The sequence below is a fragment of the Hylobates moloch genome, unplaced genomic scaffold (assembly GCF_009828535.3).
Source record: "Hylobates moloch isolate HMO894 unplaced genomic scaffold, HMol_V3 SCAFFOLD_21, whole genome shotgun sequence".
In the NCBI taxonomy this organism is placed as follows: domain Eukaryota; kingdom Metazoa; phylum Chordata; class Mammalia; order Primates; family Hylobatidae; genus Hylobates; species Hylobates moloch.
This window is the reverse complement of record NW_026652296.1, coordinates 10,629,954-10,653,658: the sequence shown is the minus strand read 5'-3', so window position 1 is coordinate 10,653,658 and position 23,705 is coordinate 10,629,954. Positions and strand designations below refer to the sequence as shown.

Sequence of the window (23,705 nt, the reverse complement as noted above, 5' to 3'; positions counted from 1 at the left end):
CATCACTGGGAGCATAACTTCCCATTCCTTAAGCATGGGCTGTGTACAGTGACCTCCTTCCAAAGAGAGCACAGTATGAATGAGGAGGGAGGCCGGGCGGGGGGCTCACACCTGGAATCCCAGCACTTTGGGAGGCCGAGGCAGATGGATCACTTGAGGTCAGGAGTTCGAGACCAGCATGGCCAACATGGTGAAACCCCATCTCTACTAAAAATTCAAAAATTAGCCAGCCATGGTGGTGTAGGACTGTAATCTCAACTACTTGGGAGGCTGAGGCAGGAGACACACTTGAACCTGGGAGGAAGAGGTAGCAGTGAGCCAAGATTGTGCCACTACAATCCAGCCTGGGTGACAGAGTGAGACTCTGTCTCAAAAAAAAAAAAAGAAAGAAAGAAAGAAAGGGGAGGAAGCTGGGAGCATTGGCTCATGCCTATAATCCCAGCACTTTGGGAGGCCAAGGTGGGAGGATTGCTTGAGTCCCGGAGTTCAGTACCAGCCTGGGCAACATAGCAAAACGCTGTCTGTATATAAAATAACAAAATTAGCCAGCTGTGGTGGCACGTGCCTGTGGTCCTAGCTGGAGGCTGAAGTGGGAGGACTGCTTGAGCCTGGGAGGTTGAGGCTGCAGTGAGTTGTGATTGAGTCGTCACGAGTGGGGGGAGCAGAGTAACTTTTGTTTGTTGTTTTTTTGAGACAGACTCTCCCACTGTGGCCCAGACTGGAGTGTGGCGGTACCATTTACAGCTCACTACAGCCTTGAGCTCCCATGCTCAAGCGATCCTCCCACCTCAGACTCGCGAGGAGCTGGGACTATAGCTGTAGAGACAAAGGTCTCCCTATGTTGTCCAGGCTGACCAGTGAACTCCTGAGCTCAAGCGACCCACTCACAAATCCTAAAGTGCCTCCTAAAGTGCTGGGATGACAGGCATGAGCCACCGCACCCAGCCGAGAGTAACTTAATCGTGAACTCTGACATCTGCTACCTTAGCCATGGAATCAGAGTCATCACAGTGATAAGTCATGCTGACAATCTGTACTTTCACTATGATGTGATGAAAATGGCACTTCACCTCTGAACTCTTCCTCCTCATAACCCGTAACCCCAGCCTAATCATGAGAAAAACACCAGACAGATACTAACAGAGGGGTGGCCTACAACACACTTGACTAGCACTCATCGAAACCGTCAAGGTCAGCCAGGCACGGTGGCTCACTCCTATAATCCCAGCACTTTGGGAGGCCGAGGTGGGTGGATCACGAGGTCTGGAGATTGAGACCATCCTGGCCAACATGGTGAAATTCCATCTCTACTAAAAATGCAAAAATTAGCTGGGCGTGCTGGTGTGCGCCTGTAGTCCCAACTACTCAGGAGGCTGAGGCAGGAGAATCACTTGAACCCGGGAGGCGGAGGTTGCAGTGGGCCAAGATTGTGCCACTGCACTCCAGCCTGGCAACAGAGTGAGACTCCATCTCAAAAAACAAACAAACAAACAAAACTGGACAAGAGGAGCCTAAAGGGACATGACAACTAAAGGCCATGTGATACCCTGGATGGGATCCAGGAACAGAAGAAGGACATTAGGGAAGAACTAAGGCAATCTGAATAAGCCATGGACTCCAGCTCATGATAATGTATCAACACTGGCACACACTGTAACAAATGTGCCCCACTAATGTAAGATTTAAGATGTGAATAATGGAGGAAACTGCGTGCCCCAGGCATATGGGGACTCTCTGTACTATCTGCCGCATCCTTCTGTAAATTGAAAACTTGTTCTAAAAAATAAAGTCTATTTTTCAAAAAGTGCACAATCTCACTTCATGTCCACGGTAACAGGCCCCATCCCATCCTGACCTTCCAGAGGAGGGTAAGGACTCCCCAAGGTCACACAGTGGCAGGGGCAAGGCAGGGCTGCTGGTGAGTAGCCAGAAACTCACTAGAGTCATTCAGGATGATGCAACCTTAGGGTTAGGGTTAGGGAGCCTTCGCACCCAGGTATGGAGAATGGGGACATTTACCTCCCTTAACTACGAGAAGTTAATAAAATGGGCCACTGGGTAAAGGGCCCAGTGGGTCCTGTGACACAGCAAGCATCCCCCTAACGCAGCTCCTGTGAGCTCTCTGCTGAGCCTCAGTCTTGCCATCTGTCCAATGGCCAAGGCCTGGCGCCCACAGGCTGCCCAGCAGGGAGGGATGTGTGCTTTGGACAGAAGTCAGGAATCATTTTAGGAGACGAGGAGCCCTCCCCCTGGCTCCGTGATCTTGCAGCCTCTGCCGGTGGCAGTGACTCCAGGCTGCCGTCTGAGGCTGCTTTAATGGGGGCGGGGTGGCAGACAGGCACACAGAAGCCTCTTTGTCCCAGCTTTGGGGTGGTGGCGGCTGGCAGCCGGCTCCCCCTGGGGGCAGCTTCGGCTTGGTTACCACCCTTCCCTGCAGAACACTGGGACAAGGAGAGGGATGGGAGACGGCTCACCCGAGGCTACCCTGGCTCACGGGGGACCTTGAGGTAGTCTCTGGGCCTGTGGGGGCTTCGATTTCCCCACAGGTCACCCAGCTGGGACTTCCTCACCCCTCCCTGCCCACCTCAAAGGCCTGGTGTGGAGATGGAAGGCGTGGCTGAGGGGCCAAGTAAACGCACTGAGGGCAAATCCATGGGCTTTGGTCCTGGGTCCCAGTCCTGTCTTTACCGCCTTCCAGCTTAGTCAGATCCAGACTCCACTTCCACCCACAGGACGGGCCACGACCCGAGCCTGGGACTTCTCCAACCTCATCCCCGACCTCTGGACTCACTGTGCCCTCTGCCCGGAAGGCCCTCTCCCAAGGTCCATGGAGGACTCTGCTCCTTTAAAAGCCAGCTCACAACCCAAACACTTCTTCCTCCTTCTCCACGTGGAACAAAAGCTCAGGGCTCCTACGGCCTTCACTTGTTCACCCACTCACTCACGACAACGATGTGCTTGTCAAAGTGGCTGATGACCTCCACGTGGCTAAATCCAAAGGTCCCTTTACTGCCCACCTTGCTGGTCCACTCGGTGGCTGTTCCCAGTCTACCCCCAAGACTCTTGGAAACACATTCTCCTCTTGGCCCCTGCAAGTCCTCCGTGGTTCTCCCCCACCTCCCTGGTTCTCCCCCACCTCCCTGGTTCTCCCCCAACCTCCCAGGCAGCGCCATCCCAGCCTCCCTTGCTGGCTCTTCCTCCTCCCCAGCCTGGAAACACAGGAGACTCAGCCCCTGGGGGCGCTCAGCCAGCCTAGGAGATAAGGAGCTCCATCTTGACACAGATGACCCCCAGATTTCTCTCTTTCTTTTTTTTTTTTCCAGAAGGAGTCTCACTCTGTCGCCCAGGCTGGAGTACAATGGGGCGATCTTGGCTCACTGCAACCTCCGCCTCCCGGGTTCAAGCAATTCTCCTGTCTCAGCCTCCCCAGTAGCTGGGATTATAGAGGCCTACCACCACGCCCAGCTGATTTTTGTATTTTTAGTGGAGACAGGGTTTCACCGTCCCAAAGTGCTGGGATTACAGGTGTGAACCACCATGCCCAGCCCGACCCCCAGATTGCTATTTCCAGCCGCCTCTCCCTGCCTCCAGACCTAGATTTCCAGTTTCCTGCTCAACACCTCTCCTTAGCTCACCAGCGGCCATCTCAAGCATCTCCCTCAGGCCTGCTCTGCCGACCTCTCTCCATCTCTGTGAATGACAGCTTCATCCCTTCCATCTCTCAAGAGAGAAACCTTGGAGTCAAGCTAATTCTTCCCTCTCACCTCCACAGCCAACCTGGAAGCACATTCTGGCAGCTCACCTTTCACAGCTCCTCCAGAATTTGACAACTCATTACCACCTCCACTGCTCCACCCAGGTCTGGGCTGCCCTTAGGTCTGGGCTGGCATCTTCACGTGGCTGGACCATGGCAGGCGCCTCCTCCCTGGCTGTCCCTGCCCCCAGCCATCTTCCCTGCAGCATCAGATCATGTCAACTCCCTGTGGGAAACTCACCAATGGCTTCTCATGGCCCCATATCCAGATCACGGCCCTCACGGCCCCACAACATCTGCTTCCAGTGCCTCGCTGGGCTGCCACAATCTTCCTTTGATCAATTTCCTCCAGCCACAATGGCTTTGCTCTGTTCCCCAAACACACGAGGCACATGCCAACCTCGGGGCCTTTGCATTTGCTCTTCCCTGTGCCTTGGATGCCCCTCCCCAAGATCTCTGCACGGCCCCTCCCTCACCTCCTTCAGGTCTCTGTGCAAACATCACCTTTTCAGAGAGGCCTTTCCCGCCTCCCCCTTAATTTGATTTTGCTTCCCAGTGCTGCGTCATGTATGTCTGTGTTTATTAACTCGACACCTTTTCGTGCTTCTGCGTTCCTTGATTTCTGGGGCCTGCCTGGGACAATGGAAGCTCTGGGGAGATAGTGAGGGGTAGGGGGCAGGCTCTGCAGGCTGGCATGGTGCCCTTACTGCCTGCATGTTAACACACAAATCAGGGTGGCTATTTAAATCGATTAGGGACTGTGCAAACACCACTATCAGGGGATTGTCTGCTCTTATCAGCCCAGAGGGAAAGGTGTGGGATGGGGAAGCTGGTGCTGTGCAGCCTCGAAAGCCAGAGATTTCCTAGACTGTGGTTGGAAGCTCAGGTCCCAACCAGGGAAGGGAGACCTGCCTGGGACATCCACCCTCCCAGCCTGCACAGCACACACCTCGGATCTGATCCAGCCCATCCTTTACCCCCGTAGAGGCCTGAAACAGCCTGGCCTCCCAATGTTAACTGGAGGCTATACAGGCCCTGGTGGGGAAGTCCTCAACTGAAAGCCAGGCAGGTCTGGATTTGCAATCTCAGACTCTGCTGCTGCCTGGGTGAGGACCAATATGCGACTTACTTAGCCTCTCAGATGGTGATGGGAACCTCCTCACTATGGTAGCACAAAGAGTGAAAAGTGCCCAGCATGGGGCTTGGCACATAGTAGGTGCTCACAAAACATCCGTCATTAAACTGACCAGAGAGGCTGAAGTGAAAGCCTTGATCACTGGTCTGGCAGGTGCTGTCCCTTCCCCGCCCCTGCTTAGTCACTGGTTTTCTCAGCACTTAGGCACACCTGCATTTTGCCTTCACAACAGCCCTAGGAGGCAGGTACTGCCAGCAGCCTCATTTACACTGTGGTAAATGAGGCTCAGAGATGCAATGACACTTGCCCAAGGCCACAGAGCCAGGAGGTGGTGGAGCTGGGACTTGAACCCAGGTTTGTAGAGGCCTGCTCGTAACCATCCCCAGATGAGGCTGCAAAGCTCAGACTGTCTGTATTCCTGCCCTTGAATATGGGGCTTGAGGCAGAGAGGCTGGGGGTGCAGGTCTCTCCCATCCCTGGGGGCAGGGGACATGCCTGGCTCCTGCCTGGGCTTCCCAGCAATGGATGGGTTCATCTCTCTCCCCTCCAGCTGGTCCAGCTCCTATCCCCAGCATATACCAATCCCACCCCAGACCCAGATGGCTCAATTAGCTGGCCTGAGCACTATTGGCTTAGGTAGCTAGAATGCTTTTAATGAGATTGTGGGAGTTGAACCCTTAGGGAGGGCCAGGCAGGACCAATGGCACAGCCGCCTCCTTCAGTCTTGGAGCTGGGGACAGGGAGGGGAAGGGTGGTGCATGGAGAGGAAGGAAACTGAGTCATCCAGGGCCTGGGAGTGGAGATAGTGTATTAACAACTATGTTGTGCTCTGCCTTGAAGTGTGACTCTGGACTGGTCCCTTCTCTAAGCCTCAGTTCTCTCATCTGGAAAATGATGACAACCTTAGCGTAAGAAGTGACCGATGGAAAACACCCAGGAGGTACTAATAAACAACAGCTCTCTCATTCATTCGTTCATCAATTCAAAAAATACTGAGCACCGGCTGTGTGCCAGGCCTGAGGCTTGAGCTAGGGACACAGTGGTGAACGAAACAGACAAAAATCTCTGCTCTCAGGGAGCTGGCATTTGAGTTGGAAGAGATAGATAATAAACAAATAAAGACACTGTGGACACAGTGTAACAACAGAAAAGGGGGACAGTGTGTGACAGGGCTGCTATTTTGAGACGGAGTCTTGCTCTGCTATCTGGGCTGAAGTGCTGTGGCGTGATCTTGGCTCACTGCAGCCTCCGCCTCCTGGGTTCAAGTGATTCTCCTGCCCCAGCCTCCCAAGTAGCTGGGACCTACAGGCGCCTGCCACCACGGCCGGCTAATTTTTGTACTTTTAGTAGAGACGGGGTTTCGCCATGTTGGCCGGGCTGGTCTCGAACTCCTGACCTCAAGTCATCCGCCCTCCTCGGCTTCCCACAGTGCTGGGATTACAGGCATAAGCCACCACACCTGGCCAGGGCTGCTATGTTTTGTGGGGCAATCATACCTCCTCTGCTGAGAGGAGGTGACCTCTCAGCAGACATCTGGAGTGAGCCATGTAGGTGAGAGTTCTAGGCATAGAGAACGGCACATGCAAAAGCCCTGAAGTAGGAATGTATCTGAGAGCAGGTGACAGAGGTACAGTCAGGGGGCCAGCGTGGCAGGTGCAGGGTGACCTAGCATGAGGGTGGCGAGAGGAAGCTGGGGCAGGTACACTGAGGAGGGGGTGTTCTATACAGCTGTAGGTGTAAGCAGATGAGAGTGGGGGCGTGGCATGATCTGCCTGGGGCTCTAGCAGGATCCAGCTAGCCGTGTAGAGACTGGACAGTGCAGGGCAAATGTGAAGGCAGGGAGACCAGGAAGGAGGCTCCTGAAACAACCTAGGCAGGAGAGGATGGTGGCTGGACCAGCGTGGGGACCAGGAAGGTACAGAGCCATGGCTGTACTCCTCATGCAGTTTGAAAGTAGAGTTAACGGCGTTTGTTGACGGTTTGGATGTGCAATGCAAGAGGAAGAAAGGAACTGAGGATCATGTTTAGGTTTTGGGCCCAAGTGACAGGCTGCAAGGAGGTGCTGCTGACTGCAATAGGGAGGTGGGGTACTCAAGGCACATACTGGACTCGAGCACACATATCCACGCATGCAGACACACACACGTGCCAGTTACCCGGTGGGTCCCTGGCCCCTAGGGAAGTTGAGGCAGGCAGCAGTGCCTCGGGCACTCACCAACACCGAGTATGACAAGGGGCGTGTGCTCCCAGCGGGCCAGCAGCAGGAGGTGGACCAGGTTGTGAGCGATGAGGCTGAAGCACAGGATCACAGAGCACCACTCCTGGAGCCGCTTGCCTGCAGGGAGCAGAGGCGAGAGGTAAAGGCTGGAGGGTCAAGGCCAGGCAGAGTGTGGCCCCATGGGAAATTTTCTTTTCTTTCTTTTTTTTTTTTTTTCTGAGACAGAGTCTCACTCTATCACCCAGGCTGGAGTGCAGTGGTGCCATCTCGGCTCACTGCAACCTCCACCTCCCGGGTTCAAGCGATTCTCCTGCCTCAGCCTCCCGAGTAGCTGGGATTATAGGCGCCCGCCACCATGCCCAGCTAATTTTTGTATTTTTAGTAGAGATGGGCTTTCACCATATTGGCCAGGCTGGTCTTGAACTCCTGACCTTGTGATCCACCCGCCTCGGCCTCCCAAAGTGCTGGGATTACAGGTGTGAGCTACCGCACCCGGCCAGGAGCTTTTGAACTTTGTTTAATGCATCTATATTGCCAGCCACAAGCTGAGCTTACAGACTCCCACAAAGGAATCTGTACCCATTTCACAGATGACGTCACATTGAGGCCCTGGCCAAGGTCAAACAGTCAGGGCTGGATGCATTAAACCAAAGATGGGGCCCTTCAGAGTGGCCCAATTCTCTGTCAGACCAGTTCTTTGACAGACAGGACCAGAACTCTGGTCTCCTGGGCCCCTCTGGGCTCTCTCTGGGGACACCTAAGGGAAGTTTAATGAGCTTCTTTTTCTTTTTTTAAACTAGAATCTTTGTGGCTTCACTTGTCCCCTTTTGCAGGTAACTATTTGGAGGCAGAGGCTACAAACAACCTTTAATCCTGGTGGCTCACACCTGGCCCAGCTTCCCTCAAGCAGGCTCCAGACAATGAGTCAGGAACTCATGGAAAAATAGAGCTCTGGGGACAGTGCGGCTTCTAAAAGTATGGCGTGTGGGCCAGGGAGGCAGAGCTTCTGATTCCCAAGAGGAGCCAGAAGTCAGGCTTTGGGTGTGCAATCTGTTTCAGTGTTGCCATATAGTTTTCACAGACACACGAGCCCAGACAAGCTGATTCACTCACTGCAGCTTTGTTTGTGGTGTCAAAACTTCGGAAATAACCTAAGTGGCCATTGCCTGGGGATTGGCCAAATGAATTCAGTCCACATCATCTCTGCAGCCAGGAAAATGCCTGGGCAGTTGTCTATAAGTGGACGTGGAGAGATGTCCAGGACATCTAGGTAAGTGCAAAAAGCAAAGCACCAAATAGCAGCCATTTATGTTAAAAAAAAAAAAATCTACAGAGTTAAGACCAGCTTTTCCCTTATTCCCTTTTAAAGTACTAACATATTACATTGTTTTTTTTTAATTGTAAATTAAAGTAAAAAAATAAAAGGGGGCCATGCACGGTGGCTCACACCTGTAATCCCAGCACTTTGGGAGGCCGAGGCAGGAGGATCATTTGAGACTAGGAGTTCGAGACCAGCCTGGCCAACATGGTGAAACCCCATCTCTACTAAAAATACAAAAATTAGCCAGGCATGGTGGCGGGTGCCTGTAATCCCAGCTATTCGGGAGGCTGAGGCAAGAGAATCACTTGAATCTGGGAGGCGGAGATTGCAGGGAGCTGAGATGGTACCACTGCACTCCAGCCTGGGCAGCAGAGTGAGACTCCATCTCAAAAAATAAAAACTAAAATAAAAGTAAAAATAAAATAAATAAAACGGGTTAGGCTCAGTGGCTTACTCCTGTAATCCAGGCACTCTGGGAAGCTGAGGCAAGAGGATTGCTTGAGCCCAGGAGTTTACGACCAGCTTGGGCAACACAGCAAGACCCTGTCTCTATTAATAAACAAAACAAAACAAAAAATTTTAAAAATTAAAGGAAATAAGGCTGGGTGCAGTGTTTCACACCTGTAATCCCAGCACCTTGGGAGGCTGAGGCAGGCAGATCACCTGAGGTCAGGAGTTTGAGACCAGCCAGACCAACGTGGCGAAACCCTATCTCTACTAAAAATACAAAAACTAGTCAGGTGTGGTGGCAGGCGCCTGTAGTCCCAGCTACTCGGGAGGCTGAGGCAAGAGAATTGCTTGAACCCAGGAGGCGGAGGTTACAGTGAGCTGAGATCATGCCATTGCACTCCAGCCTGGGTTACAAGAGTGAAACTCTATCTCAAGAAAAAAAAAAATTAAAGGAAATAAAAACACCATGTGGGTGACACTGAACATGTGACTAGGGTATGCCCCAGGCAGCTGCTCCATAAGGCACAGAAGACCTTCAATGACAACAATTTTTTCGTGGGTGTTTAAAATATACTGAGCAGTTACTACATATCAGGTGCCTGCTGAAGTGATGTCCTTTTGCAGATGAGAAAACTGACCATCAGAGTGGTCAAGGAAGTAGCCCAAAGCCACCCAACTAGTCAGCAGAGACCAGAATTCCATGGCCAGAGGTCTAGCTCCTAAGATCCTGCTCTCGCCCCGCTCCATCCTGTTCCTGCTGCCCCTGGTCCCTCCCTCTATTCCCCATCACCCTATCACCTTGACGACATTCTGGGTCAGGAGCCCAGGCCCCCCCGTAATCAGCGGGGCCAGGCAGGTCCCTGTGAAGGGGTCAGGGCCAGAGCAGGTGAGAAGGGCTCCTTCTGCGTCCATCCTCTCTTCTTTTTAGGACTCTGTGCATGCTGTTCCCTTCACTCCCTGTGCAGCTGACACTGCTCCTGCAGATCTCACTCTGGAAACCTCCATCTCCAGGAAGCCATCCATGATGCCTCCTCTGACCCCACACTCCCCCAACACGAGGCCCATTGTTCATGCCTGTGGCCTTGTCTAAGTTTGTCTTACCCTACCTAAATGTGAAGTCGGGAGGCCCAGAACCATGTCTGGCTCACTCACCAGGGCCCTGACACTCAGTAAATGCCTGCAGAATGAGCAAATTCCCAACCACAATCCTAAGGGACAACTCTACGGCTTTGTCTCTGGGCGCCGCTCACTGACATACCTTGGGAAGGAAGTACTGGGTTCCCCATTTGTCATGATAGGGAAACTGAGGCTCAGGGAGACAGAAGGCCTTCTCCAGGTCACACAACAGCAAGCTGCTCCTAACCTACCCTGAACCAGAACAAGGAGAGCTGCCCTCCCCTGCCCCATGAAAAGACCAAGGCTCAGAAGGGGGAGGGAACACACCAGGGTTACATCCCCTTGGCCCCTTTTGTACAGAAGAGGACCCTGAAGCCCGGGAAGGAGAAGGACCTCAACAGAGGTCACATAGCAGAGATCACAGGGGCCTAGATCTCCTGGTTCCCCAACTCTCAGGCAAGGGCTATTTCCCTTGAGCCACGCAGCACCCCCACTGCCCCAGCAGCCGCCCCAGCCTGGGGATCACCATGATCAGGCCCAGCAGGGCCTTCCCCTTTCTGGTTCTTGTTTGTTGCCAAGGCCCAGGGCTCAGAAGCAGAAAGCCCCGAGCGGTTGGGGTGGGAGGACACGGAGAGGCGGTGAGAAGGAAAGAACAAGTGAACCTTCCCGATCGACCTGCTTGCCTGCCTCACAAGATGCAGGGACAGGAAGTGGGCAGAGCCAACTGCAACACGATCAAATAACAGTTACCCTAACAATGGCTGACACACACTGAAGCCTGTCATGCGCTGGGGTGTGGCCCATATTGGAGAAGTTGCAAACTGCCTCCCTCTGACATGTTTTGCCCTCAGTTTTAAAAAGTGAGCTAAATTTGAAATTCACGTAAAATTCCTAGTTTCCTGCTTCCCTGAACAACACAGGGCTCTGGCCACCCTAGGCCTGAACAGTAAGTAATAGCTGCCCCCAACTGATGGGATATGAGCTCCAGGTTCCCCCTGGTCCTCTCCCTTCCCTGGGGTCTCACAATGAGTGGCCAGATTTGGTGGTGGCCCTGGCTGGGCCCCTGCAGTCATCTGAGTTTTTGAGCCCGAGGCACAGTCTCTCATTCAAGTATCAGCCCCTCAAGGAAGGAACTGAGTGATCTCATTTCCTAGACAAGGAAACTGAGGTTCAGAGCTGGGTTTGGATTCCAGACTCATCAATGAGACATGTTAGCCTGGACGTTCGGGGCAGTCCTGAAACCAAAGATGATCTAGCTCTCTCCCCACGCCATGGAGAACGTCCTCCAAATCTGAATATTTTTCCGTCTAAACTCCATCTCTCTTTGGCCTCTGGAAGCTGGATCCTTCTGCAGACCAAATACCCTAATTCTGTTCCATAAAAAATGCATACACAACGGCCGGGTGTGGTGGCTCATGCCTGTAATCCCAGCACTTTGGGAGGCCGAGGCGGGCAGATCACGAGGTCAAGTTCGAGATCAGCCTGGCTAACATGAACATGGTGAAACCCCGTTTCTACTAAGAATACAAAAATTAGCCAGGTGTGGTGGTGTGCACCTGTAATCTCCTAGCTACTTGGGAGGCTGAGGCAGGAGAATCGCGTGAACCCACGAGGCAGAGGTTGCAGTGAGCCGAGATCGTGCCACTGTACTCCAGCCTGGGCAACAGAGCAAGACTCCGTCTCCGGGGTGAAAAATCACACACAACTTAAGTAGCTTTCACTGAGCAACTAGAACATGTCAGATACAGGGCTAAGATGATCTCAGCACCCCTCACCACCTTCTGGAGCTAGGGACCCTCTGTCCCATCCTTTAGAGAGAGAAGCTGGGCCTGGAGAGGTGAATGCACTTGTCCAAAGTCACTTGAGGGTCACCAAAGTCACCGCATGGATCATCAGCCTGGCAGGGCCTGTGGGGTCAACTGGCCTAAACTGTATCACTTAACAGATGGGCAGACTGAGGTGGGGACGGGGAGGGTGGCTGCTCAGGACACAGGAAGCCCCGGCTGTCTTCTGGCTGTAGTGCTGAGGTCCTGCTTTCAGAGCCAGCCCCTGGCTTGGCAGGGGTTGAAGATCTGAGCCAAAAGTAGTGGCCACTTATTGGCCTGAGGAAGGGGCTGGCCTCGTGTGGTAGGTACGGAGAGCTAGGAAGAGCAGGGGAGTCCTGGGGTCATGCCTTTGTCATCCTGCTTTCCAGGGGACAGGCTGCAGTCAAAGGCTTGGTGGGCCCAACTCTTCTGGTTCCAGGTAGAGACAAGCCCCAAATAAGCTGGACTTCTGAGGGCCCCTGGCCTCCAGCAGACCCTCAGCCTCAGGGAGAGGGGACAAGAGGTAGCGAGAAGGCGGGGATGAGAGATGGACAGAGGGACAAATAAGAGATGAGAGACAAATAAGGAATCAGAGCCATGGGAAGATGAGAAACAGGCTGAGTGCCGCGGCTTATGCCTGCAATCCCAGCACTTTAGGAGGCCAAGGTAGGAGGATCACTTGAGGTCAGGAGTTGGAGACCAGCCTGGGCAACATAACCAGATCCTGTCTCTACAAAAATAAAAATAAAAATTAGCTGGGCGTGGTGGCTCACACCTGCAATCTCGGCACTTTGGAGGCTGAGGCGGGACGATCATTTGAGCTCAGAAGTTTTGGGTTGCAGTGAGCTACGATCGCTCTACCGCACTCCAGCCTATGTAACAGAGCAAAACCTTGTCTCAAAAACAAACAAACAAAAAACCGAAAGAAACAAAGATGAGAAACAGAGACAAAAGGAGCAAAAAACAGAAGGCCTATCTGGGGGACTGAACCCCTGGGTTCAGCTTCGGGAGTACAGGCCAGGACTCTCACCCAGTACTCCTGACACCCTCCACCTTTCCCTTCCCCCCGTGCCAAGAGCCTCTGTAATCCCCAGGGCAGGGGGCACCCACAGTTGGCCTGGGTGGGGGACAGGTGGATCAAGGACCCATCAGGCTGCACCCTTGAAGCCTGGGGCACCTGAGAAGTAGCACACACATAGCCAGATTTCAGCTGGGACCTCCTGGGAAGCTGGACACCCGCCTCACCCTCTGGCCTGCCAAGCTGGCCAGGCCCTTCACAAACCCTGACATCTGGCATGAGGCGGGCTGCTGCTGGGAAACTCAGCCCAGAACAGGACTGAATGGCTCCTGGGTCCCACAGGACAAGGGCTCAACCTCTGGGCCAGACACTTGGGGCCTGTGGAAACAGGCTGCGGCCGCCTCCCTGCTGCACCTGTCACCATTCCCTCGGCCCCATGCTGCTCTGGTCCAACTACTCACAGCTCCCTACACACAGAGGCCCATTCTCTGCCACCTGCCCTGCACACATGCTGTTCTCATTCGGAATACTCGCCCTCCGCCTCCCACACACTCACCCCTGGCTGGCTTACTTCCATAGTGAAGAGTAAGAACACAGAACCTAGCGCACCCCCACCCAGCCCGGTCCCGGGTTCCAGGCCCAGCCCTACTGCTGCCTGGTGCCCCGCCCTATGACCTCAGGCAGCCTCTCCCATTTTCTAAGCCTCAGGAAATGTTCCAACAAAAGTGGACTGAGTGCTCACGAGCGGTCAAGCACTTCAATCAAACCGAATAGCTTCAGTCCTTGTCCTGCTGGCCTTCCCATCAGGTGAGGGCAGATGTGGGCCTCACCCCGATCAGGGTGAGCTTTAGAAAGAGTATGCCTGGGGTGGGGGTTGGGAGGGGTTGCAGCTCCTCCTCTGTGAATGGGGTTAATATCAAGGTACAGCTCACACGGTTGTAGTGGGGATGCACGGAGAGCAGGTGAGGAAAATGCCAGCACAGTGAGGGCTCAATCACTCGGCTATGTTGATTGCCATGATTATGGCTGTCAACTGTCACAGTGCCAAACCACCTCCAGCCCCAGTAATCTCAAACATTCCGCTCCTAGAACCCAGGAACTTCTCCTACTCTTCCCTCCAGCCTACATGTGTCCTCCATGTTCCCTAAACATGCCTGGCAAGCTCCCACCTCAGGGTCTTTGCATTTGTTGTTTCCCTGGTCTGGACCAACCCTTCTTCAAATATCCTCAGGGCTCCCTCCCTCCCGCCCTTCCTCCCTTCAGGCCTCCCTTCCAATGTCACCTGCTCAGGGAGGACTTCATTGCCCCCTCCCTAAAATGTCATCCCGTCCCCAACATTTCAGATCCCCCTCCCCTGCTATGTATTTGCTCCACAGCGCTTGCCACCACTGGGCACGTGAGATAGTTATTTGTCAAGTTTATGGCCCAGCTATCTACTAAAATGCCAGCTCTGTTTTTTTCTTTTTCTTTTTTTTGAGACAGAGTCTCACTCTTCATCCAGGCTGGAATGCAGTGGTGTGGTCTTGGCTCACTGCAACCTCCGCCTCCCGGGTTCAAGAGATTATCCTGCCTCAGCCTCCTGAGTAGGTGGGATTACAGGGGCCTGCCACCATGCCCAGCTAATTTCTGTATTTTTAGTAGAGTCAGGGTTTCGCCATGTTGGCCAGGCTGGTCTCGAACTCCTGACCTCAAGTGATCCACCCACCTCGGCCTCCCAAAGTGCTGGGATTACAGGTGTGAGCCACTGCACCGGGCCAGCTCCATTTTTTTCTGTCTTGTTCACCACTCTGCCCCCAGAGCCTAGAACATGGACTAGAACATAGGTGTTCAATATGCATTGGGCCTGCTCTCTCACTTTATCAGGCCCAGAGGGGCCAAATATTTCTCCAAGATCACACAGTGAGCAGATAGAAGCAGAGAGGCCAGTGGAAAGGAAGTTGGAGAAACCAGTTTGGCAAGTCTCCTCCCCTACCTCCAGGTCTGGAGGAGATAAGGGGCCTTGATTGCAGATTTGGGGCACCAGTCTGTCTGCAGAATCTGATTCAGGCATGGCTGTTCTTCAGAGAGTGAAGGGCACGTGGGGAAACCAGAAATGGACAAATATGCAATTGATCGTGATAGAGTGGGGAGACAGCAATCCCTGGGGAGGCTCAGAATGCCTGGGAATGATTTGGGTTGTCTCAAAGTAGGTAGGGTTCACAGGAGCAGGCAGAGCTGGACACTAAAGAGGGAGGCCCTTGAATCCTTATCCCCAGTTCCCAGGTGGGGAGTTTGAGGACCAGAGAGGTGAGGTGGATCCCCCATAGCAAAGGTCAGACTACTGTTAACAACAGGGAGGGGCCAGGCGCGGTGGCTCACGCCTGTAATCCCAGCACTTTGGAAGGCCGAGGCAGGCGGATCACAAGGTCAGGAGATTGAGACCATCCTGGCTAACACGGTGAAACCCCGTCTCTACGGAAAATACAGAAAATTAGCCGGGCATGGTGGCGGGCACCTGTAGTCCCAGCTACTCAGGAGGCTGAAGCAGGAGAATGTCGTGAACCCGGGAGGTGGAGCTTGCAGTGAGCCGAGATCACGCCACTACACTCCAGCCTGGGCAATAGAGTGAGACTCTGTCTCAAAACAAACAAAACAACAAAAAACACACAACAACAGGGAGTGCCTACTGAATGCCAGCGGACGATCTCATTTCCACTTCCTAACATGAAGGGGCAGATAAACTTTAACTTGCAAGGAAACCAAGGGGAAACAGAGAGAGAAAGTGGTTTGGACCAGGTCATACAGCTGAATAACAGTCAGGATGTTAACCCTGGCCTACCCCCAGGAGAGCAGGAGGTTTTAAGTCCATAGACTGGGTGTCTTGTGTATAGGCCTGAAGAAACCATAGCGGCATGGACCAGGTGCCCAAGTCAGGTGTGAAAAATCACATACAGAGAATGCAGTGGTCTAGGACCCAATGAGGAAACGCAAACGGCCCATGGCCATGCCACCTTTTAAGGAAGAGACAGCATGGAACCCAGGCCAGTGAGGGCAGAAAGCTAAGGTGCTAGTGACCCCAGGCCCACTCCAGGCAAGGGCTGCATGTGGTGCTTGGTGGCTGCCCCACAAAAAAAGGAAGGATGTCAGGATGTTTGACAAACAAAGCTTGATTCGATGGTGACACCCAGGCAGAGGTGCCTCCCAGTCACCTGAATCAGGAGTTCTCGAAGGCACTTCCTTAACTCCTGGGGATATAGGGCCCTCCTGAGGCCAAACAATAAAACTCCTAGAGCTCACATAGGAGTCAGAGAAGGTGGGGTAGGGGGGTGCTTGCGGGAGTATATACAGTGAGCAAAGCAGGAAGAAGCTAGGGAGAAACCATGGCCCGAGGTAAAGGGACAGAGAGGGAGAGGTGAACTCCAACTTGTGATCTGGTCTGGGAAATATGGGGGTTCCAGTCCCAAGTCCTAAGGAAGGGGCTAAAACATGGATGTGAGGGAGGGGCAAGAGCTAGAGTTGGGCCTTATGTACAGGGGAGCTTACACTGGGGTACGTTCAGTCCCCTCACTGCCTGGGATCCAGGAATATGGGGTAAGGACTGATGCTCACCACTGGAGGGTTGGGGAGAGGATATCTGTCTGTAGCCACTGAAGCTATCACTAGGATGGGGTTTTGGGGGAAGGGTGTGGGGGATACCGTGCAGCTGGAAGCCCCTGAGTTAGGGTTCCCTGGGCAGAGGGGCTGACATTCCCAGGTTAGAGAGGTGAGGTCATTGTTTGCAGCCCAGGGCCTGGGGTAGGGCACAGAGGAGGTACTAGGATGTAGATTCCAGATCTGGGGAACCCGGGATGAGGTGTGACTTTTAGGGGCCTGAGGGCAGTGCTTATAGCTGAAGGGCAGCTTTAAGCTTGGACGGGGTCCTGGGGGGATGAGGGGGTGGGGTTCTAAGTCTAGGAGCACTCTTCACAACCGAGAATGCCCCGGGGCTAGGATTCTGTATCTGCGGGTCCGATGGGAGCTCCGTTTGTCGCCCAGGGAGCTCATGGTAATTTCTTGATCTGGGGAGTGTCTTTGCAGTCAGGAAACCCCGGGGCCAAGATTCTGGCTTGGGTTCGGAAGGGACGCTGGGGTGGGGTCCCCGAACTTGCCATTTGCAAGTTAGACACCCGGGCTGGAGTTCCGCATCTGGGCCCGAGGTTGGGGCTCCAATCTGGGGTCGCTGTCCGCAGCCGGGGCTGGTGACCGCAGGCCTGGAGGGGGGCCCGGAGGTCTTACCTGGCGAGTAGAGCGCAGCCAGCTCGCGGGCCCCGGCGTGCTGCGCGCCCCAGCGGCAACAGGACGCCTCGTCCTCGTCCAGCTCCAGCTGCTGGCCCGGCCCGTCCTCGGCGCCCGCCATGGCCACTCGCCCGATCGGTCCGGTGCGCTCTGCTGGCGGCGGCGGCGGCAGGGCCGCGGAACCGCGGCGAGATCACGCCGCCCAATGACCGCCCAGCGCCGGGAGCGGCGGCGGCGCGGGCGGGGTCCTCGCCCGGCCGCGCGTCACAACCAATCGGGACTCGCGCCGGAGCCGCGCAGGCCAATCGGATGTCGCTGAGCCGCAGCCAACCGCCGCGAGCCGGGGGCTGGGCCGCAGCTGGACGCAGCTGGGCTCGGAAGCTTGGGGCGGAGGCGCGTGCCCGCCTGCCCAGCTCAGCCCCGGCCGGGCTCCCGGCTCCAGCCCAGCGGGAGCTCGCGGCGCGTCGCCTCCCACCTAAGCTTCGGTTCACGGGCCCATGCAATGGGCCGAGGCTGGGCCCAGAAATGGGCATTTCTTGAGCCGGCAGCGTTAAGCGCCCACTGTGTGCAAGGAACGCGAGGGCTGGGCGCCGGGTCGGGGCCGAGGCCAGGGAGCATTTGGCGGGTGCTCTGTACGATGCTCCCTAGCGAGGCCGATGGACAGTGGGCTGGTTTATCAAGCCCTACTGTGTGCAGAGGTTTCGGGGGCCATGTGTTCATCAGCTGTGTGCCAGCTCTGTGCTGTGCGCCCAAAGAGGAGAAACCTCGAGCCTGCCCCACATGCTCCCCAGCTCATGTTCTCCTGGTGGAGAGGACAGTAAACTAATGAAAATGACAACTAGGGTGACTATGAGATTTGCTGAGCGCTTAATATCTGTCAGGTGCTGGAACAAAAGCTAGACGAGCAACATTTATTTGACTCTTAAACACCAGTGGTATTGCCTCCTCAGAGAGCCCCATCACCACCACCCTGCTCAAAGGTGCCCAAAGGTGCCCCCTCCTCCAGTCACTGTGACATCACCCTGTTTTGTCTTCACAGCGCTTATGGTGGGGATTGAGCTTGCAGTCCCTGTCTCTCCTATCAGAGAGCAAGCTCCTGAGGGCAGAGAACAGCTTTGTTTACAGCAGGGCCCCAGTGCCAGGATAGGGGCTGGAACATGGTAGAAGCTCAATAAATGCTTGATGAATGAATTAAGGCTCAGCCAGATGCGTCTAATACTTCGGCAGATAAATGACAGCAGCAGGGATTTACCCCAGGTCTAGCCGACAGCAAAGTATGCAATTATTTCTCATGGAAATTCCATACAGGTGGCCGGGCGCAGTGGCTCACGCCTGTAATCCCAGCACTTTGGGAGGCCGAGTCCGGCGGATCATGAGGTCAGGAGATCGAGACCATCCTGGCTAACACGGTGAAACCCCGTCTCTACTAAAAATACAAAAAATTAGCCAGGCTCAGTGGCGGGCACCTGTAGTCCCAGCTACTCGGGAGGCTGAGACAGGAGAATGGCGTGAACCCGGGAGGCAAAGCTTGCAGTGAGCCGAGATCGCGCCACTGCACTCCAGCCTGGGCAACAGAGCGAGACTCCATCTCAAAGAAAAAAAAAGATAAAAAGAAAAAAGAAGAAATTCCATACAGGCTGGACGCGGTGGCTCACGCATGTAACCCCAGCACTTCGGGAGGCTGAGGCCGGTGGATCACCTGAGGCCAGGAGTTTGAGACCAGCCTGGCCAACATGGTGAAACCTTGTCTCTACTAAAAATACAAAAATTAGGCAGGCTACTTATCCCAGCTACTTGGGAGGCTGAGGCAGGAGAATCACTTGAACCTGGGAAAATCACAGCTACTTGGGAGGCTGAGGCAGGAGAATCACTTGAACCTGGGAGGTTGAGGTTGCAGTGAGCCGAGATGGCGCCATTGCACTCCAACCTGGGTGACAAGAGTGAGACTCGGTCTAAAAAAAAAAAAAAAAAAAAAAAAAATTCCATACAGTGAGATCACATAGGAGCCTCCCTAGAGGCTGTGGAAGGTCCTGAAAGGTGCTGGGGGGAGCAGAGAGGGGAGGTAAGAGCCCCTTCCAGAATCCAGGTTCTCTGAGGGTTTCTGAGGGTTTAAGTCCTGATTCCTGCACTACCAGTCACCCCAGGGCTGTTTCCTGAGTGTTCCTACCATAGACAGCCACTGTCCCCATCCAGGCCTGTGCTCCCTCCGTTTCTTTCCCACACCTCCTCCCAGGAAGGAAAAGCCACCTTCCAGTGGCAGGGATGGGTTGCAACCCAAGTCCTGGTGAATTCCGGTGAAGCTGGCTGTTTTTGCATCATGTATTAACAGCACAGTTAATCCAACAGTTGGATTTTTTAACCCAGGAGCTTAAGGCTTGGGCAGGGGTGGGGGCGTTGGTGGCTTTGGTGGGGGCTGGATGTCAGATTTCAGGTAAACACCTTCTAAACTAAAGCTCTCTGCTCGTATCCCACAGCCTCCAAACAGGGTAGGGTGGCTGGTTACTGCTGGTGTCCAGAGACCCTCACAGTGGCCAGCACCAGATGGTTGATGGACAGACTGCCTGAGATAACTCATTCCTTCATTCATTCACTGAACACGTTTATTAAGCACCAACCTGTCCCAGGGAAACAGCAGGGAACGTGAGAGAATCCCTGCTTTCTTGGGAGGTGGGGGTGAAGGTTAGGGAAGTCCTGTTTAAGAAGGTGACATTGGATCCAAGACCTAAAGGATATGGGGGAGACAGTTACTTAAAATGAGATGGGAAGTCCCTTCCCTATGGGGTTTTGAGTAGAGGAATGACATGATCTGACTTTTTTTTTTTTTTTTTTTTGAGACAGGGTTTCACTCTGTCACCCGGGCTGGAGTGTAGTGGCACAATCTTGGCTCACTGCACCCTTGACTTCCCAGGCTTAAGGGATTCTCCCACCACAGTCTCCCAAGTAGCTGGGACTACAGGTGCTCGCCACCATGTCTGGCTAACTTTTGTATTGTTTGTAGAGATGGGGTTTTGCCTTGTTGCCCAGGCTGGTCTCAAACTCCTGGGCTAAAGCGATCCTCCCACCTCAGCTTCCCAAAGTGCTAGGATTATAGGCATGAGCCACTGTGCCCAGCCTATATCCTTTGTTTCATGAGATATAAATTTCTTTCCTTTTTTTTTTTTTTTTGAGACAGAGTCTCACTCTGTCACCCAGGCTGGAGTGCAGTGGCGTGATCTTGGCTCACTGCAAACTTTGCCTTCCGGTTTCAAGCGATTCTCCTGCCTCAGCCTCCTGAGTAGCTGAAATTACAGGCACCCGCAATGCCTGGCTAATTTTGGTATTTTTAGTAGAGATGGGGTTTCACCATGTTGGCCAGGCTGGTCTCAAACTTCTGACCTCGTGATCCGTCCGCGTTGACCTCCCAAAGTGCTGAGATTACAGGCATGAGCCACCATGCCCTACCAAGAGATATAAATTTCATACCTTTTAAAGTATAAAGTGAACCCTATTAAAGTAAATTCCGTGGTTTTTAGTATATTCACACAGTTGTGTAATCATCATGACTATCTAGTTCCAGAACATTTTAAGTACACCCAAAAGAAACCCCATATCCATTAGCAGTTACTCCCTCACTTCCCTCTTTCCCCAGCCCCTGGTAACCATTAATCTACTTTCTGCTTCTAAGGACTTGCTTCTACTGGACATTTCAATATAATGGAATCATATCATCTATAATTATATGAAGCCTTTTGTGTCTGGCTTCTTTCACTTAGCATAATGTTTTCGAGGTTCATCCATGTTGTAGCACATGTCAGAACTGCACTTTTTTTTTCCAGTAGCTCAGATTACAGGCATGCGCCATCACGCCCAGCTAATTTTTTTCTATATAGTAGAGACGGGGTTTCACCATGTTAATCAGGCTGGTTGTGAACTCCTGACCTCAGGTGATACACCTGCCTCGGCCTCCTAAAGTGCTGGGATTACAGGCATGTGCCACTGCGCACGGCCACGTATATCTTTTTTGGAGAAATATCTATTAAAATCCTTTGCCTTGGCTGGATGCAGTGGCTCATGCCTGTAATCCCAGCTACTTGTAAGACTGTGGCAGGAGAATCATTTGATCCTGGGAGGCGAGTGATCTGAGTGAGCCGAGACCACGCCATTGCATTCCAGCCTGGGCAGCAAGAGTGAAACTCCACATCAAAAACAAACAAACAAAAAATCAAATCCTTTGCCTTTTTTCAAATTCAGTTATTGGTATTTTTCTTGAATTGTAAGAGTTCTTGATATAGTATGGCTATTAATCCCTTATCAGATATAGGATTTACGACATATTTTCTCTCATTCTGTTGGTTGTCTTTTAACTTTCTTGATAATGTTCTTTGACATACACATTTTTTTTTTTTAAATAGGGTCTCATTCTTTTGTCCAGGCTGGAGTGCAGTGGTGTGATCATGGCTCACTGCAGCCTTGAACTCTTGGGTTCAGGTGATTCTCCCACCTCAGTCATCCAAGTAGCTGGGATTACAGGCAGATTACAGGCATGGGCCACCACACTCAGTTAATTTTTTGTATTTTTTTTTTTTGAATGGAGTCTTACTCTGTTGCCCTGGCTGGAGTGCAGTGGTATGATCTCAGCTCACTACAACCTCCGCCTCTTGGATTCAAGCGATTCTCCTGCCTCAGCCTCTCAAATAGCTGGGATTACAGATGTGCACCACCACACCAGCTAATTTTTTGTATTTTTAGTAGAGATGAGGTTTCACCATGTTGGTCAGGCTAGTCTCAAACTCCTGACCTCAGGTGATCCAACCACCTTGGCCTCCTAAAGTGCTGGGATTACAGGCGTGAGCCACTGCACCCAGCCCAGACTTCCTTTTTTAAAAAAAAATTTTATTCGTGACAGGGTCTCTCTATTTGTCTCTCTGGCTGGAATCCAGTGGCACCATCATGGCTCACTGTAACCTCAACCTCTTAGGCTCAAACAATCCTCCTACCTCAGCCTCCCAAGTAGCTTGGATTACAGGCACACACCACCATGCCTGGCTAATATATTTTTTGTAGAGATGGGGTCTCACTATGTTGCCCAGGCTGGTCTTGAACTCCTGGGCTCAAGCAAACCTCCTACTTCAGCCTCCCAAAGTGCTGGGATTACAGGCGTGAGCCACTGCGCCTGGCCTCCGAGTGGTACATTTGTTAATTGATAAACCTATATTGACACTCCATGATCACCCAAAGTCAATAGTTTGCATTACGGTTCACTCTTGGTGTACATTCTGTGGGCTTGGGCAAATGTGTATGACATGGATCCACCATCGTAGTTATCAGACAGAGTAGTTTCACTGCCCTAAAAATCCTCTATTGCAGATGTATTTTAATGATTTGGCTGAATATGTGGGCTGCTAAAAAGTGGGCTTTGAGCCCACAGGAATTTTAAAAAACCCAGGCCATAGCCTGGCAGAAGGACCAGGGGGCCTCAGAGAGTGTACCAGGCTGCGAGAAGAACCTTAGAGGCAAGCAGGGATGGCCATGTGGTCAGGATGTCGGGGGCTCCTGAGAGGCTGTATGTGCCCAGCAGAGCCACCTGCCCCCTGATCCAGTCACTGAGCACATCTCCTCACCCCCAGCAGGGCTTCCTACCCAGCACAAAGTGCCCCAGGTAGTGCTCTGGCCCTGTTGCGGGCTTTAGGCCAACACCCTCAGTGTGTCCACCTCCTGACAAGGGACAAGAGTGTGGACAGGAAGCCTTCCTTCCCTGGGGGTGGGGGGTGTCCTGGAGGGGCTGACCAGAACCAGATGTTGCCTGTCTGGACTGTGGCACAGCTGTCCCCAAACTTCCTCTTTCCCCCAAAAGGTTCGTTTCGAAACATGTGAGACATGGGCATGTGAATATCTGTTTCTGGCTGCTCACATCCATTCCTGCTCCTTCATAGAAATAATACCCTGAATTGGCTGGGTACGGTGGCTCACGTCTGTAATCCCAGCACTTTGGGAGGCCAAGGCAGGTGGATCATGAGGTCAGGAGATCGAGACCATACTGGCTAACACGGTGAAACCCCGTCTCTACTAAAAATACAAAAAAAGTAGCCGGGTATGGTGGCACATGCCTGTAGTCCCAGCTACTCGGGAGGCTAAGGCAGGAGAATCACTTGAACCCAGGAGGTGGAGGTTGCAGTGAGCCAAGATTGCACTCCAGCCTGAGTGACAGAGTGAGACTCCAGCTCAAAAAAGTAAAAAAAAAAAAAAAAAAAGCCCTGAATTTTTGGAGGAATCTCTCTTGCTGCCCCTGTTCTCAGCCCCTGAATTTAGCACAAGCCAAGCAACATTGTCCAGTCCCCTGGGATGCAGTGATTGGTTCAGGGATGAGCATGTGACTTCAGATGTTCTATCACAGTGGATTTCAGGATCCTGGTATGGAATTGGGAGGTGAATAAGAAACCAAGTCTCATCAGAATCTGCGGCAGTCATGAGGGCATCATCCTCAGGGTGAGTCCAACATTAGAGGAAGCAAAAAGGAGAGACCAAGAGAAACCAGGTCCTTGCTGAGACCTTTAAGTGCCTGGATCAAGCTTCACCTGAAAGCAGCCCTACCTTTCCAGTCAGACAGACTTAGGTTAAGTCTCAGCTCCACCACTTGTGTACTGTGTGACCATGG

The 23,705-nt window shown here is 53.0% G+C and overlaps 1 protein-coding gene across 5 annotated transcripts in view; it reads right to left on the bottom strand.

Annotated features, from left to right (window-relative positions):
- The window catches only part of PEDS1 (plasmanylethanolamine desaturase 1), a 31,974-nt gene extending 14,690 nt beyond the window's left edge, over nt 1-17,284 (bottom strand). For 4 of the 5 annotated variants that reach the window (XM_058432984.1, XM_058432985.1, XM_058432986.1 and 1 more), the window contains exons 1-2: nt 17,072-17,284; nt 7,105-7,224 (exon numbers count right to left, since the gene is read on the bottom strand). In XM_058432984.1, the coding sequence (XP_058288967.1) occupies nt 7,105-7,224; nt 17,072-17,192 (241 nt within the window). In that variant the 5' untranslated portion in view covers nt 17,193-17,284. The remainder of the gene's footprint in view (nt 1-7,104; nt 7,225-17,071) is intronic. The other variant, XM_032143071.2, reaches the window with a different exon arrangement.
- Nucleotides 17,285-23,705: the final 6,421 nt, after the last annotated feature.